A 16,949-nucleotide genomic window follows, 5' to 3' on the forward strand; every position below is an offset into this window, starting at 1 on the left:
GCGACATTGATGATGTGCTTCCCTCTCCATTTTCTCGTCTCCCAATCAATATCCCTTGCCCAATCCCTATTGGGCCAAGGGAACCGGGTAAGCTATCTGACCGAGCTAGTGCAACGTCTGTTATATCTGCATCGGAAGAATAAGTGGGTATGTGATTCCACCATATCCTCATTACAAAGTACACAGTTGCCAAGGTGGAACAACCACGGCTTGTCCGTAGTGGCCAACTTTTTCAAGATCACTAGCCACAATATGAACATATGTTGAGGGATCTTCAAAGAACCCAAAAGTAGCAAAGGCCAACCTACTTTGGGTCCAGGCGACATCATAAGGTGATAAATGTCCTAGGTCGTTGGACTGCTCCTAGGGAATCTCCATATTATGCAGTCATCACCTCCAAATATTTGGGGTAACATGAGTGTAATCTCTAAATACTTTCTGTCCGTTGGCCAGTACCACTGGCCATCATGTATAACCGAGCACAATAGAATAGAAGCATCCAATCCCATGGTGATAGGTCCCAGCAGAAATTTGTTTATGAGAGGTCCCAAGTGATGCCAAGGGTCCTTCCACAAGTAGAAGGTACTACCATCACCAATTCGGTATTCTACTACTAAACGCAACGAACGTCGTAGGCGCAGAAGTTTTCTCCATCCTCATGATCCTCGTTGCTCCGATATGGTCTAAATAGATGTATCTCGTAGGCGCTCATGAAACAGCCAATCCACCCATATGGAAGTTATCTCACACCTTATGACTTCACAAAGCTTCTTACACATCAGTGCACGATTAAGTGTACCGACGTCTCTGAGCCCTTGACCTCCCTCGTCCTTAGGCTTGCATACTTCCTTCCATTCTACTTTAGCATATCCACTGTTGCCCATACCTTTCCACAGAAAACTTCGCAGACACTTCTCGATTTCTTTGATGACCCCGTTTGGAGTATGAAAGCAGAGCCCCAATACACACCCAATGCCATAAGAACAGATTTAATGATTTGCACCCTCCCCGCATATGAGAGTGCCAAGCCATCCCAACCATTAATACGTTCATCAATCTTACTAAGTAGTGGTTGGCAATCAGAAATAGTTAATCTAGTGGACAATAAAGGGAGTCCCAAATACCTCATCGGGAGATGACCCTCCTGGAATCCCAGCACGTCTAGAATTTCCTCCTTCACACCCTGGGCTGATCGTGATATAATGACATGGCTCTTGTCAAGATTGAGTCGTAGTTCGAACCATGAGGCGAAGCGATCCATCCCATCTTTTAGCACGCTGATCGACTTAATGTTTGCCCGGCAAAATAGTAATAGGTCATCCGTAAATCCCAACTGAAAAATCCGTGAAGTTTCACATTTTTAATGGAATGTGAATCTCATATCCTGCTCAATTAGTTGCAAGAATCTCATATGCAGTACCTCTATCACAAGCACAAAGAGGTATGGTGATAAAGGATCCCCCTGTCTAAGTCTTCTAGCACTCGTAAAGAACCCATGTGGTTTTCCATTCATGCCAACGGAGAATGAGGCTGAAGTGATACACTCCATGATCCACCCATTAAATGCCTCTGGGAAATCGAAAAGCTATAAAACCACGTATAAGAAGTCCCACTCAACAGTATCATAGGCTTTCCGAATATCCACTTTCAATGCACATCTCGGTGGCGACCGTGTCTGATTATAGCCCCCAAACAATTCTTGTGCTAACATAATATTATCTCCTATACTCCGTCCATGAACAAAAGCACTCTGGCAAGGGCTAATAATCTTATCCAAGACCCCACTCAGTCTTTGGACAATGAGTTTTGCAATAATTTTATACAGCACATTGCAACGTGAAATAGATCTAAAATCACTAACATCATCGGGGAATGTACCTTGGGAATAAGCGCCAGAAGAGATCTTATTTGGTATATCACATATTTATAAATTAGCTCTATTTTAAGGTATATCCTTTTACGTAATATTCTAAAAGTTTTGGACAAGCAATTTGGCAAAAAAACTAAGATTTTTATTAAGGTATGGTGTATGTAGTTAACTTTGTATAATGATTGTTCTATTGAATAATTATTTTCATGCTCGAATTCAATTCAAAACAAGGTTGGTTGAGCAATGGATTATTATAGGCAAATTAAAATAATATACACCTATATATTTAATATTTTAAACAAAATTTTATAAAAAGAAGTAGTCATATGGACTTTGTCAAGTTTATTTTATGATTTATACTTTAAAATAATTTAAAAGTTAGATTAATATTTATTCTGTCATTATTATTATGTTGATTTGTGGGACAAAACTGAAAAACATTTTTTTATATATTATAATTCTTGATAATATTATCTTTTTTTATAGAAAACATGTCAAATATCAATGTAATTTTTCTAAAGAAAGCAAGTTTAATAAAAGCTAAATTATACATACACATATTTTCAAAAGAATTAATATCATGTTTTTACTATCATGAATAATTAATTTTAATTACCTAAGTCGATCGGATATTTTGAATATTTTTTAATCTTAAATATCTTAAACCGATAGAAAATTTATTTTTCGTCATTGCTTGAACAACTTTCAGAATGGTCGTTTTAACTATGATAAACTAGAGATTAATATTAAAAGCACTACAAATATAACATGAAATTAAGAATGTTAAAAAGTTTAGAATATTTTATATAAGTACGAAAGTTTGTGGACAAATATAAAAGTTGAGAGAAGTTTTAAAAATGTTGTATGTATAAAGCCTAGAAGCTTTTTCATAACATTTTCGAAAGAATTTTAGAAGTTTGTTACCACATCATTAAGATTAATCTTCACCGTCCATTTGAAGAGCTAAATGTATAAATATTGGGTTGGAGTTATTTTTAATAATCAATTTTGGATATTGATATTTCATGAAAATTTTTTCACTAAAATCTTTTATTACTTATGTAGACGTTATCCAAGGAAGAAGGAAGAAAACAGTCATGCATCATGCGCAATACAAATGTTTTTACTAGTCTAATAAAAAAGAACGATCGGAGCTAGTGGGGCCAACAACCCAAAACAAAAGAAGAATAGCCCAAGCCAAGGTGTGGTTTTAGAACCCCGTCTTTAGCAAGTCCAACTCACTTGTAGAAGCAATTCATAGGTAGATCTAACCGTTGGTTCAACCCACGAAGTAGTTCGCATTTGAGGTCCCAAAATGATCGTATCTTTTGGGAAAAGCGCAGCTTGATGTTCAAGGCCAACTTTTGAAAGGTTTAAAAAAACTTGTATGCTTGACTTGTATAGAAAAAGCAAAAGCTAATACAAAATTTGAGAAGTTGAATGCAAAACTTAAACATAGTAATGAATTGCAAATTAATTCAGCCTAGCATCAGACACAAGATTTCAAGAGATGCATGGATTGAGAGGAAGAATGCTGTCGGTTTGCATAAGAAATATGAGATACTGCAAGAACAAGGGTATCAACAATAAAATTGACTTCAAATTCCAACGCATGGAGTCGGGGTGGTAGTTGTCCTTGTGGAAAAACTTTTTTTGTATTTTCTTTTTTTTCCTAATCAAATGAAGATTAGTGTTGGTTTCCCAATTACCCTCCAAATAACTCGAACCCATGACCAAAGTCATAGGTGCAAGATGCTCTTACCAAAAGGCTACCTTGTCTTGTCAAAAACTTATTGACAAGGGCCATACCTCCAATTGTTTAGGGAAGTTGTAGTTTCCTATCACAATATCATTTGGTAATACTACCAACTCATGGCAGACACATGACCCCAATCAAACCTATGCTTAGGTTACTGAAAAGATCTTTTGTCACGCGCCTCCTGCTTTAGAATTCATACTGGATAGTATGATTCTGACAAAAATATCAGTTGTTGTGAATTCTTGGGTTCCACATAGAAGAAACGCCACTCACATTCATTCTTGAATCGATCTATGGATTCCACAAGTTAAGACATCACACCATACTCTTATATTTTTTTTAAAAAAAAAGATTTTAAAAAATATAAAGTTTTTTGAGAATGAGTAAAGTAAATAATCCACAGAGCATATTAGTCCACAAAAATAGTTTAGTAAGTTTAAAAAATATATAAAATTATGATTCATAATTCAAAAGAGTATTGTGAGCAGTTCACTATAAAAATTAGGATAGAATCGAACGAATGCCAACGGAATGAGTTTGTTGCTAGACGAAAGTCAAAATGAGAGGGTGTTTTATATTTTTTTAAATAATGAAGAGGTATTTGTAATTGTGTGAAATTACAAAAAAAAATAATTATTATTATTTGGAAATGATATTTATTGGTTGTTGAGTTTGCTTGTAGTAGACTTGGCTGATTCAACGTAATAACTTACATGAAACTTAACATGTCTTTGGAGATGCTGAATTCCTCTTGCAATTTTTTCTGAGTTTTGATGAATTTGTTGTCCTCTTTTTGGACAATTAACCTTTCTATACTGTCTGGATTTTGTCAGCTTGCAACTAAATTCTTGGTCATCATCTTAGTTACATTCTTTTCAATGTTTCTTAAGGTTGCTAAAAAGTCAATCTCTCCCTCAAAAATATCACACTCTAATAAATAAAGTTTTTGCGGTGCTTAAAAGTTATTGACTTTTTAAAATGGCTTCAAATGTACTCTTTCAACTTTAGGTTCAAATGTCAAATTTGGTAATTCATTCAATCAAATGAGATTAACTTTATTTTATTATCTCACTATGGGAAAAAATTATCAATAGCTAAAATCAGAGACGAGCTAATTATATTATTTTCATTACTAATTTATATTATTTAATATATCTTTTTAAATAGTTTGTTGCTAAATTCGTAGCAAGTTAATTTCTCTTGGCAATTCATTAGTAAGTAAATTTCTTATATTAGATAATATATATATATATATATGTACAATTTGTGATAGACTATGAACTGTATCTTCACAGCTCTTGATTTGCATGCATGACAAACTATTATGACTCTAATTAAGTTTTTCGTTTCTCACCCTATATTATTGCTAATTTATAAATCAACCCCACCCCACAAATTTCGTTATTTGCATGATTGGGACAAAATAAGCCTAGCACTCTCACTAATCTCAGCCCTCTTCCTCTTCTTCTCTAACATCTCACCCTCAACCTCCAATCTCACTCCAAAAAGCTTTGGCCCCTCATTGTTCTCTTCTTCTTCTTCTTCCATTTTCTTCGAGTTCACTCCATAGATGGCCACCAAATCAAGAAGCTCTTTGCATTTCCTCTTCATGATCCCGAGCTCGGAATTCAAAACCCCATTTTCTTTCTTGAGCCTCTTGTTCTCATCAACGAGGATGGTGAACTCCGATGAGGATGAAGTCGATGATGATTTTTGGTCGTCGTTGTCTAATGAGTCCTTCTGTGCTGCTTGGAGTTGTACGTTAGGTTGTGGCTTGTGAGACCATGCTTTTCTCCGATGGATCTCACAGAGTCTATCTCTTTCGCCCTTGTGGAACATGTCGTTGCTGAACTCCCATCGGGTCGTTGCGACTTTACGAAAACCCTAGACATGGTAAAGACAAAATTTAAGGTTAATTAACTAAAGTATGGACCCTTGTTTGCAATTAGATTTTGTGGCACATTGCTAATTTATCAATAATCCGTTTGATACCGAACGTAGGTACGTACGTAGCTCGGAGGAACGTATGTTTATCACCATCAAATCAAATACTTTGACTAGCTAGGATTTGAGTCCACGTCGTTTATGTAAGAACGTTTAGCTTGATCGCACCCAACAAAACGCGACTATTGGAGAAAAAATATACTACTAGTATCTATAATATACATACACTATATATTATATGACTTAGTCATGGGGTGTGGGCTCTATATATTAATTTGCATGTACGAATGCATGCATTAATTAAGTTTGTTGTACGCAATTATAATCTAAGATAATCAAATATCTAGAAGTATGTTAAATAATAGACTACCATATATATATATATATATATATGTATGTAAATTAAAAGTATAATCAATCACTAACTTTATTTTAATCAAGAAAGGCATCGAATTAATTCACAATTATATATATAGGCTTAAATATATTTTTTAGTCCCGTAGCCTAAGTTAATAGATGTTTTCATTCTCCAACTTTGTAAAGTAGCATTTTGATTTTATATATATATATATATATATATTTTAATTTTCGTAATCTCATATCTTTTTTTCACATTCAAATGACCTAAATTATATGATAAAAATGCATTTAAGCCTTTATATATATATAGGGGATTAAATTTTCCTAGATTTTTATGCCTAAAAGTAGGAGTTATATAAATAATAATTAGATGATGATAGGTCACCCAAAGCACATGCTTATCACTAGAAACAAATGACCGATTAATTCTTTTTCCAAGTCTTGTCAATTGACCATATCCTCCTCCTCCTCCAACTTTTTTTTTTTTTTTTTCAAAAAAAATCAGGGTAAAAGTACGTAAAATAATTTGATGTTAAATAACTTGTAATTAATTCTAAACCCAAAGTTAATTTTCCAAGTAATTAGGATACGTTTTTGATACTCGATCGATATTACCGTATTAAATGTTTCTGGTAGAATTTAATTTGCATTTAATATTCCACATATACGTACTCAAAATTAACATTTTCACATACACATTCGCACATAGATAACAAATTAATTCTTAAAGTATGCTAATAAATCCATATCAAAATTAAATTATGCTAAGAAATGAAAGAATATATTACTTACGTAGGTGTTGAGCTGCCTAACAAAGCTGGAGAAATTGCTGTGCTTGAAGAGCGTAGGAAGCAAGTCCCTGGCGAACTCCGCCGGCTGCCACACCACAAACGCCGTGCCGTCGCCGTTCCACGAAATAACCTCGTCCGTCGCCGGATCCTCCACCAGCATATACGTCTTCAGCAAGAAGGGTGGTGGCGCCGCCTTCCTCATCACATATTCCACCAAACCCTTTCCATGATGACTCTGATCACTACTACTCTCCATCGATCATATATATATAGTAAGCTAATTAAACTTTGGTAACGAAAACTCTTTAATTTCTTTCCCCTCTCTCTCTCAATATATGTAAATATATATATAAAACTTGTTAGAGAGAGAGAGAGAAGAGAAGAGAAGAGAAGAAGGGCAGTAAGGAAGTCCCAACCTCAGCAATAGAAGCCTAACACGACAGATCCACCGTTCATGAGAATCGCGAGATCATCAGCTCTCTCTCTCTCTCTCTCTCCCTCCCTTCTCTTAATATCTAAACAAACAACCAAATGCCTTATACGTACCTATCTTCTATTATATATACATACACATGCCGCCATTCTCCTCCTCCTCCTAATTTTTATTTATATTAATTATGTCATTTGTAATTATGAAAAGACCAATACACCCCCCATACGACATGCTTTATATATATATATATATATATGCGAGTGTTTTATCCGCACGCGGTCCGATCTTTTTTGAAATTATATATATTTTGTTGAATATTGATAAATTTTAATTTCTTTTTTAAAATTAAATTATTTGAAGTCCTCTCTCCAACTCCAACTCCTACTCCCTCAATTAAATTCAAACCCATCAATTATTTAAATGCTTCAGTGATTTTAGCTGAATTTACCTATTCTCAGAATTTTTATGCATTGACTTTCACATGTTTATTGATTAATTCATTGGAATTGGGGTATTAAATTGAAATTGGGGAAGTTGGAGAGTAGTGTTGCTAACGTATGATTTTTCAGACGTAGGTAATTTGAAGTATTATAACTGGCTAGGTCAAATATACGTAGTGCACATTGACTGAATTAACGTTTCCACATTCTAATTTACGTATCATTTAATTGTTATAGTATCATTATAATAATAGGAATAGCCTAGTGTCATGTGGGTTGACGTTCAAGTTACATCTAACACCCTTGATATTTTTGTCAATAGCAATAAATTCAATAAGTTTTTACTAACGAAAAAATTTATTTATTAGATAAAAACAAACCTAAATGTGCTAGATCTATTTTTTTTTCAAAGTACAAGACATATACGTATAATTACATTAGACTTCGGACGAGGGAAATATATTTATCTTTTAAATTTATTACATACTCATTATACTGTTTTTAGCGTATGTACGTACGTTTTGATTAATTAACGTTGTTGTATGCGCGTAATGTAGTACAGTAGCTGCAGGTGTGGTAGACTGCCTTAATTGAAAAAGTGTCGCTGGAGAATTTTGGTACGAGCAATTAATGGACTGGGTTGTCCGTACCTCTTCACCACTAATTATCTTCAATCCTCTCTCTCTCTCTCATGAACTGGGTTGAAGTTCTTGACCAGTACTAATTTGCGTGGAAATTGCATTTTTGATCCGATACCATAAAGAATATTCTATTTTTTAGCTCACAGTTTATGAATTTAGTATATTTAATTCATATGCCAAAACATTGTGGTATTTGGGATCGAAAAGGCTATAATTTTGTTTATCTTACGAGACTAAAGTGTCACAATATTTATTATACGGGTTTAAAAATACTATAATATTTTATTTTATGAGACCAAATTACATTAAATTCATAAATTATGGGACTACAAATGCAGTATTCTTCATCATATGGGATCAAAAAAGCAATTTTTTGACTAAATAACATACATATATCATGTGAGCAATAATTAATGAATTGGGTTGAAGTTCTTGACCGCTACTAATTAGCTTAATACAACATGCTCTCTCTCTCTCTAAAAATTTATCTTTTTTGTGATTTTGATTCCAATATTTTAGCATAGGCTAAATTTAATTGTATAAATCATGAAAACGTATAACCAAACCACAAATTCTATTAAATATTTAACAGAGATATTGGAATTTGTGGTTGAAACTAAAATTGCACGTTTTTATAACATATGAAACTAAATTAAGTGAGTGTCAAAATATTAGAACCAAAATCGCAAAAATAAAATTAAATTATGGGACGTAAACTGCAATTTTTCTGGTGTTTTGGGGATTGAATTATGAGAATATTTGAAACTTAATTGCTATAGAAATTCCCAAAGTTTATGCACATGTGTTGGTTTGTGTTTTGAATTTGTCTATAAGTTGAACCATTTTTATGTATATATTGCTGCTGCTTTGGATTTTTCTGTGCTACAACTCATGACTTTTTGTCCAGAAATTTTGTCCCCATGACTAAGTCTCCAATGACGTACAATTTAATTGTTGAAATTGAGGTTTCATATTTTAGACGTCGTGAATTTAAATCTCACTATATGCGTAAAATATTGTTAGTAGATATTATCTACTGCAATAATTATTTCAATTAATAATAACTCATCATTTCAAATTAAAAAATATATATATATATATACATACATACGTATCATTAATTATATACGTCTTAAATGCTCCCTTGCTTGTGTTCTATTTTGCAACTCAGAGTTGTGTCTTGAGTGGTCTCTTATTTTGTTTTCACTTGTCTCGTGTCTTGTGCACGTTTTAAGTAGTTGATGAAACACCCCTATTCATAGTTGTAGGATGGAAGACTTTGCTATATTTACTTGATGACGTGGCTTACTTTCTCTATTTCTTAGATACACATTAAAATATTCCCAACTTACCTAAGTGTCAAACATGAAAATCAAATACACCATAATAATTAAGACATTAATTAAAAGTGGGTATTATTATTATTATAATTATAGAATAATCAACGCGTTGCATGTGATGACAGGTACAGTTTTTTTCTACGGGAGAATTGGAAGGTTCTTTAATTTGGGTGGGCATTTTTTGACTTCCATTCTTTATTTATTTTATTATCTTTAATTATCCATATTTATTATTCAACACTCATCTTTCTATTTTTCTTTATATGCTTCTTTTGTCTAACTAACTACTCTTGATTTCACACTTGACACTCTAAATAAATAAATAAATAAATTATATTTATGGGCAAGTGGTAATTCTAGTGAAAATTATTTTGGTATGTCAGATTTTTAAATTGTTCATTTGATATTTTTCAATTTTCTTAAACGAGCAATCTCAAAATGGGTTGTAAACAAATCGAATCGAGTTGAGCAAATTATTATTCAAGTTTATTTGAATCAACGTCGAATTTGAAAAATTAAGTTTGAGTTCGTTTTGATTCATAATCAAAACGAGCCCCACCCAACGAGTTTTAGCTAAATCGAATTTATGTTGAGCTCGAAAAGTTTGATATTTTTATTATTTCTTTTGTGATTAAATTGAAATCGAGTTGAGTTTGAAAGTTTATCAAAAGAAAAGTTTAAAGTATTAGCAAATCGAGCTCAAATAAATTTTACCAATTAGTCCGATTCGAATAGTTTGATTATTTTTTCAACCCTAATCTTAACCTAATTTTCGGCAATCGGCATCTTATTCCATATTGGGGAATTTCGCGATTTCCATATGAAATGGAGTCGAGTTGAATATGGGTTTCTACTGGACCTGGAAGAAATGATTGAAGAATTGGGCCTATTTAAGAGATGGGCTGAAATTGGGCCCATAAACAAAGCCTGCTATACTTCACTATTTCCAGTTAGTAGATAATTAACTGGATAGTTTATAAAAATTTTAAAATAATTTTAAAATAAAAAAAAAATTATGAGATTCTCAAAATAATCCAAAAATTTGAAAATTCGACACATTTATTTACTTTAGGAGTTTTTAAAATGGTCCTAAAATTAAGAAAATTGAACACATTTACTCCTCTATTTTACGAGATTTAAAATAATTATATGGGTCGAATTTTTTCAATTTCGGGATCATTTTAAAAATTTCGTAAAGTATAAAACTAAATGTATTCAATTTTGTTAAATTTAAGTCATTTTAAAAATTCTGTAGAACAGAATACTAAAAATGTCTAATACGCAAACTAAAAATATAATTTTGTCCGGCAAACGTAGAGTCCAAGAATAAAATAAAATAATATTTCCCTTCATAAGTTGAATAATTATTTATATTATTTCCCTTCATAAGTTGAATTCTTTGTAAAGATAAAATTGAAATCTAAAAAGAAAAAGTGAATATTTATATTTATAAAAATTCGGAAATTTGAGTGTGTGAGTGTGTGAGATGTGCTTAAGAGGATATCGTATTGTCCGAAACCAATGGCATTCACTCCCCACCCCAAGATAACAAGCGGCCTCGTACTCGGAGCCGGAGCAGAAATCGGAAACGGAGCTGGATTCGGAGCCCCACCCACTTCAGCTCTCTCCTCAATGGCAACTCCATCCACTCTCTCCAACACCCTCCTTCCTTCTCGCAACAATTTACTCTTCCTCAAACCCGGGTTGACCCGCCGGCGAACCATCCCCTTCCAAGCATCTGCTTTTTCAACTCGTTTGAGTCACCGCCGCGTGATTGGGTCGGCGTTCCGCGTGGCCGCCGTGGCAGCATCTGCCGAGGAACAACCTAGCTCTTCAGGTGACTCATTCTGTGAACAGATTGAGATTTGCGTCACTGGGGGTGTTGACTTCGTAATTTTTGATGACTTTGTAAACTGGGAATGGAAATGAACTGAGTTTGAAAGTTTGAATGTACTGCATGCATTGCTAATTTAATGGTGTTTCTGTGGTTACCTGTTTGGTATGTATGCCAATTGAGTAGCAGATAAGTTGTAGGATACTTCAGCAAAATGTCAGATTTAAGTCGTTTTGCATGAATTTGATTCATTTGGTACTTGTGGTTATGATTCGATTACATGAAGAAGGTTTTAAGTAAAGTGAAACGTAGGTGGATTTTGCGACCCCTACTTCTGAAATTTCGAGCGAGCTTGGTGAAAATTTTGAAACTAGGAATCTTTGTTGCAATGCTACTCCATTGTTTAAATCAGCTAGAAGAAGCAAAGGTTCAAGAAATATGTTATGTTTAGTCATGAACATCAGCTCGAAAGTGGGGTGACAAAAATTTAAAAATTGCTGCTGTTGATATGCATTGTTATTGGGTCTGTTTTATTATTAGGAGCAAAAAGTTACCAATGAAGCAGTGATTTATATGTTATCAATACGCATGAAATGAACCGGTTGAGTTAGTGAGAGGAGAGACCAGGCATTGCTGATGTTGGCTTAGACTGTAGTCTTAACTGTATGGCATATGTTAGAACTGAATTATTTTTCTAATGTAGTTGCTTTAGACAAGAACTGGAAGATGTCTGTTGACAGCATTGAGTATGCTGATGTAGACGCATATTTGGCATTAGTAAAAATAGATTGTCAAACCATTTTTTGGCCGACTTGACCACCAAGCTGATGTGCTTAGTAAAATTGTCTGATTCATGCTGCTCAAGCTGTCCCACCAAAACATGAATTCCTCTTTAAGTGGTTTGTACGTTTTACATGGATTCACCTATGTTCCATTGTTTAAAGTGTTACAGGACATTCTTTTTTTTTTTACAGTTTTTCCATTATTTGTTCAATACCACCCTAAAATGTATTGAATCTTTCTCTTTTGCAGCTCAGGGTATTGAGAATGTTGTAATTATAGGATCAGGCCCTGCAGGATACACAGCAGCAATATATGCTGCTAGAGCCAACTTGAAGCCTGTAGTGTTTGAGGGTTTTCAAGTAGGTGGTGTTCCAGGAGGACAATTGATGACCACAACTGAAGTGGAGAATTTTCCTGGGTTCCCAGATGGAATAACAGGCCCAGACTTAATGGATAGGTATTTGGATTCATCCTACCAATATTCTCTAAGTCTCTTTATGACCGAATAAAGATCAGAATCTTGACAATGTTTATTTCAATAGGATGCGACGACAAGCTGAGCGCTGGGGAGCGGAATTATTTCAAGAAGACGTTGAATTCCTTGATGTGAGAAACAGCCCTTTTACAGTGCGAAGTAGTGAGCGTGAGGTGATACTTCCTTGCATGGGTTGTTATCTCTCTTTTATAGCATAAATATCTGTATTTTCTGGTGGGATCATTCATCTTGTGATTTCAACTGTGCTTTCCAATATAATATCTGAACTTATGGAAAGTATTAGGCCTATGGTTTCAATAAATTTTTCTAGCTGGAGTGTCTTTTCACTAAATCTTGATGTGATATGTTAATGATATATTTTACTTCCTAGACTTGCATTTAATGAGAATTCTTTGTAGTTAACTTACAGGTTACATCATTGTGATTCTCAAGATTTTTGGGGCAGAAGTTAGTTATGCAATTATACGGGTAGTAGAATTAACAGCATCATCTTGCATTTTTTATCCCATTATCTACGCATTTTAAGTTACACATGCACTAAGCCCTTGTAATTGCTATGTATTTGTGGATCCATACTTTTCATATGTTTCTATTATGCATGTGGTATGACATCTTCAATTCAGCACTATTTATACATCATATTTCAAGAGACACGGCTTTGTGAGTGGTATCTGTGTATTTGATACAACATATTAGTGGAAACAGCTCGCTTGTTAAAAACCTTGAATTGAATCAGTGCTTACTTGAAAAAATCATGTTAACTTTTCAGGTAAAATGCTACAGTATTATCTATGCTACAGGAGCCACTGCAAGGAGGCTGAGCTTGCCTCGAGAAGATGAATTTTGGAGTAGAGGAATCAGTGCCTGTGCAATTTGTGATGGAGCATCCCCACTGTTCAAAGGTCAAGTTCTTGCTGTGGTTGGAGGAGGTGATACAGCTACAGAGGAAGCTTTGTACTTGACTAAATATGCTCGTCATGTCCACTTACTTGTTCGTAAGGACCACTTAAGGGCATCTAAAGCCATGCAGGATAGGTAAGTTGATACGTCATTCTCGCGAATGCTTCAATAAAAGGACTAATTTGCAAATTATTGCTGGAAAATGATTGTCTTTGCTAAGCATTGTGAAATTCTGGGGACTTGATATAAGAAGGAAAATGTTTGTGATTAGAAAAATGTGTCATGGTTTCCTTCCTCTTTCGTCAAAGTTGGCTTGTAGAATTTGTGATTAGAAAATCGTGTCATGGTTTCCTTCCTTATTCATCAAAGTTGGCTTGCAGCTTGGCAACTTACAGAAATAAAGCTGCCAAACAGTTGTGGTCAATTTTCTATTAGTTCACTTAATTTCAGTTATATGTTTTAGAATGAATCAAATAACTTTTCTTGAGCAAATCTTTGGTAGTAAAATAAACATTTGTTTATTTGAATACGTATTTAATAAAGGATGAATTGTATTGATGTATATGATGATAAAAATAAGTATGAGTAAGGACGATTATTTGATATTTTATCATAATCCTAAGAAATTACTGAATTGGGTGTTGACTCGTTCACATAAGGTTTCAGCTTCCTTTCTTTTTTCGTTGATTCCATTTCTGTAGCTTTCGTTCCTGTCTTCTAAATCTGACTGTTGAATCATTTTCGAACAAATTCTGTCCTGGAACCAGAGGCTGCAAACTGACTTGATAACTTAAAGAATTTACTGGGAAGTCATTGTCCTGATTTTTAAAAATTGCTTTTGGGAAGAATTCATGGTGTTCAAGAATACACAATCTTATAATTGCAGAAGATAAATATAGCATTTGGAAACTGAACTTGGCTGCTTCGTGAAAGAGAATGAGATTGAATTACTTTTAAAGATGTATAACCCAGTTTTGCTAATTCTTTAAGGTATATGCTGTATGTTGTGTGTCTTTTCCTTCCTGCTCCTATCATGGTGTAGCATTCTTAATGTTTATGGCTTATCTTGTCAATTAAACATTATCATTGGTTCATAAGGCTCTGCTTCTACACTCTAGTAACCTCCCTACGTGTAAATGGTTGCTAGTTATTTTGTTATATCTCCATATTACAAGTAGGACCTGAATTTCACTTAAAAACATAGGACCTAAATTTGGTAAGAAATGGAAAATGTCACAGTTCGCATCACACTGGAATTTCATCTGTTGGTCCTGGTTTGCCTTTCCCGGTTGTATAGGTTTTCCACCCATTTGAAGGTCATTTTGGATGTCTTCCATTACTTTATTGACCGTTTTATCGGGTCAATTGAATTACTAATGAACAATGTTGTTTAAGTTTCAACTCCCTGAATGTTTGTTTAACAGGTTAATTATGGCGAATGTTTCAGAGTATTTAACAATCCAAACGTCACCGTCCACTTCAATACAGAAACGGTGGATGTTGTCAGCAACACAAAAGGGCAGATGTCAGGCGTATTGATCAGAAAGGCTGATACTAATGAAGAATCTGTTCTGGAAGTGAAAGGCTTGTTTTATGGGATAGGTCATTCTCCGAATAGTCAGTTGTTGGAAGGCCAGGTTGATCTTGATGCCGCTGGCTATGTTTTGGTCGAAGCAGGTTCTGCAAAAACTTCAGTAGAGGGTGTATTTGCTGCTGGTGATGTACAGGTAAAACATGGCATAGGTTATTTTTTTCTCATGCATCCTATCTGTACCTTTATTGAGTTTTAGCAGTATTTGTGCTTTACTGCCATCATATTTGGAACGGAGACCTCTATACAAAGGCATTCTTGTTGAAAGTTCCTGGCTAAGCTGGGTGATAACTCTCTGATTTGCAAGTGTACCAAATAGCCTGGCTCAGTTGCCTCGCCTAATCAAGCAGTCACCTATGACCAATTCAATTCTGGAAATTCCAGTCAGGATTTTACTTTCTATTATGTAGTCCATTTTGGGTTAAGACTTTTAATTTGAGTTGTATATAAATTTTCTCTGATAAAATTGGCAATCAACTACCTCCACTGTCAGACTGCAGCAGTATGCAAAAAGATTATGTATTCACCCCCTAACTTTCACATAAGACCATGCCAATTGTGATGCTCCACAACATGTACTGTCCAGTTGCATTGATTAGTTTTTCGTGTTTCTTGTTTCTGAACTGTTTTGTACCTGTGAAAGTCATGGGCTTCCTGATGGACTTCAATCTTATTTTGTTATCTGTAAATAGGACCATGAATGGAGGCAAGCCATAACTGCAGCTGGATCAGGATGCATCGCAGCTTTGTCAGTTGAACGATATCTTACGAGCAAAGATCTATTGATTGAATTCCACCAGGCATGTGATTTCTTGTGGCCTCTGACTTTTGCTTGACATGATTTTCTTTGATTTAATATCTCTGAAAATGAATGCCTGATATATTGACTCCCTTTAAATCATAAGGAACTCTATTTATACATCTCCTTGAGTTGGAATGTTAAGTCTTGACTGTAAAAGGAGGGAACCCTAAAAGTAGTGTAAGTTATCTTATATCTCTACTGCATGCAGCCTGCTACCGAAGAGGTTAAGAAGGAACTTACTGACAGAGATGTAAAAGAAGGTTTTGATATCACGACGACAAAGCACAGGGGTCAGGTATGACTCACTATAGGGAACCTTAACTTTTACAATATTGCCAACCTAATATAATATAAATTTTTATTTAGCAAACATTCGCCTTTGCAGTATGCTCTACGGAAGCTGTATCATGAAAGCCCAAGACTTCTCTGTGTCCTATATACAGCACCAACATGTGGTCCTTGTAGGACTTTGAAACCAATTCTTAGCAAGGTATATCATCTCATCCCAAAGAGGAGATGTTCTTTATTTCTAAGCTATAGTGTGTGTACTTTGTTTCAGTCTCCATGTTTTTAACAACTTAGTCAGCGAACAATCAGTATTTGCTCTTAAACATAGAACTTAGTTACTCAAAGCGATTTCCTTAACCTGTTCACCATTGGAAAAAACATTCATGAAATGCTCTACTCTGAATCTTATCTGGCAGGTAATAGATGAATTTGATCAGAATGTCCATTTTGTTGAGATCGATATAGAGGAAGACCCTGAGATTGCTGAGGCTGCTGGAATCATGGGTACACCGTGTGTACAATTTTTCAAGAATAAGGAAATGATCAGGTTGGTTACATTTTGAGCCTCTTGTTCCATATTTTGAAAGAAAAGCACAAGTATATCATGATTGTCCTAGCTATCAGGCTCTTCACTTTCCTTAAAGTGTTCCTTGAAGATGCCAGATACCCGTATCATG

At 34.5% G+C, this 16,949-nt stretch overlaps 2 protein-coding genes across 3 annotated transcripts in view; one reads left to right on the forward strand and one right to left on the reverse strand.

Moving 5' to 3' along the window:
- On the reverse strand, positions 4,893–7,260 carry LOC105159831 (heat stress transcription factor B-3). Of its 2 annotated transcripts, XM_011077033.2 has the most exons (3): positions 7,141–7,260; positions 6,726–6,969; positions 4,893–5,513 (listed from the first exon to the last, which is right to left on the reverse strand). In XM_011077033.2, the coding sequence occupies exons 2-3, from the start codon at positions 6,924–6,926 to the stop codon at positions 5,031–5,033; spliced, it is 684 nt and encodes a 227-aa protein (XP_011075335.1). In that variant the 5' UTR covers positions 6,927–6,969; positions 7,141–7,260; the 3' UTR covers positions 4,893–5,030. The 2 variants fall into 2 exon arrangements, with proteins under 2 accessions (XP_011075335.1, XP_011075334.1); XM_011077032.2 differs by having other exon boundaries at positions 6,726–7,260.
- Positions 11,047–16,949, forward strand: part of LOC105159832 (thioredoxin reductase NTRC) — a 6,294-nt gene continuing 391 nt past the window's right edge. The window contains exons 1-9 of the mRNA XM_011077035.2: positions 11,047–11,415; positions 12,445–12,652; positions 12,738–12,843; positions 13,461–13,726; positions 15,039–15,318; positions 15,875–15,982; positions 16,193–16,279; positions 16,370–16,474; positions 16,689–16,819. Coding sequence (XP_011075337.1) covers positions 11,100–11,415; positions 12,445–12,652; positions 12,738–12,843; positions 13,461–13,726; positions 15,039–15,318; positions 15,875–15,982; positions 16,193–16,279; positions 16,370–16,474; positions 16,689–16,819 — 1,607 coding nt within the window. The 5' untranslated portion in view covers positions 11,047–11,099. The remainder of the gene's footprint in view (positions 11,416–12,444; positions 12,653–12,737; positions 12,844–13,460; positions 13,727–15,038; positions 15,319–15,874; positions 15,983–16,192; positions 16,280–16,369; positions 16,475–16,688; positions 16,820–16,949) is intronic.

This window comes from Sesamum indicum, linkage group LG4, assembly GCF_000512975.1.
Source record: "Sesamum indicum cultivar Zhongzhi No. 13 linkage group LG4, S_indicum_v1.0, whole genome shotgun sequence".
NCBI lineage: Eukaryota > Viridiplantae > Streptophyta > Magnoliopsida > Lamiales > Pedaliaceae > Sesamum > Sesamum indicum.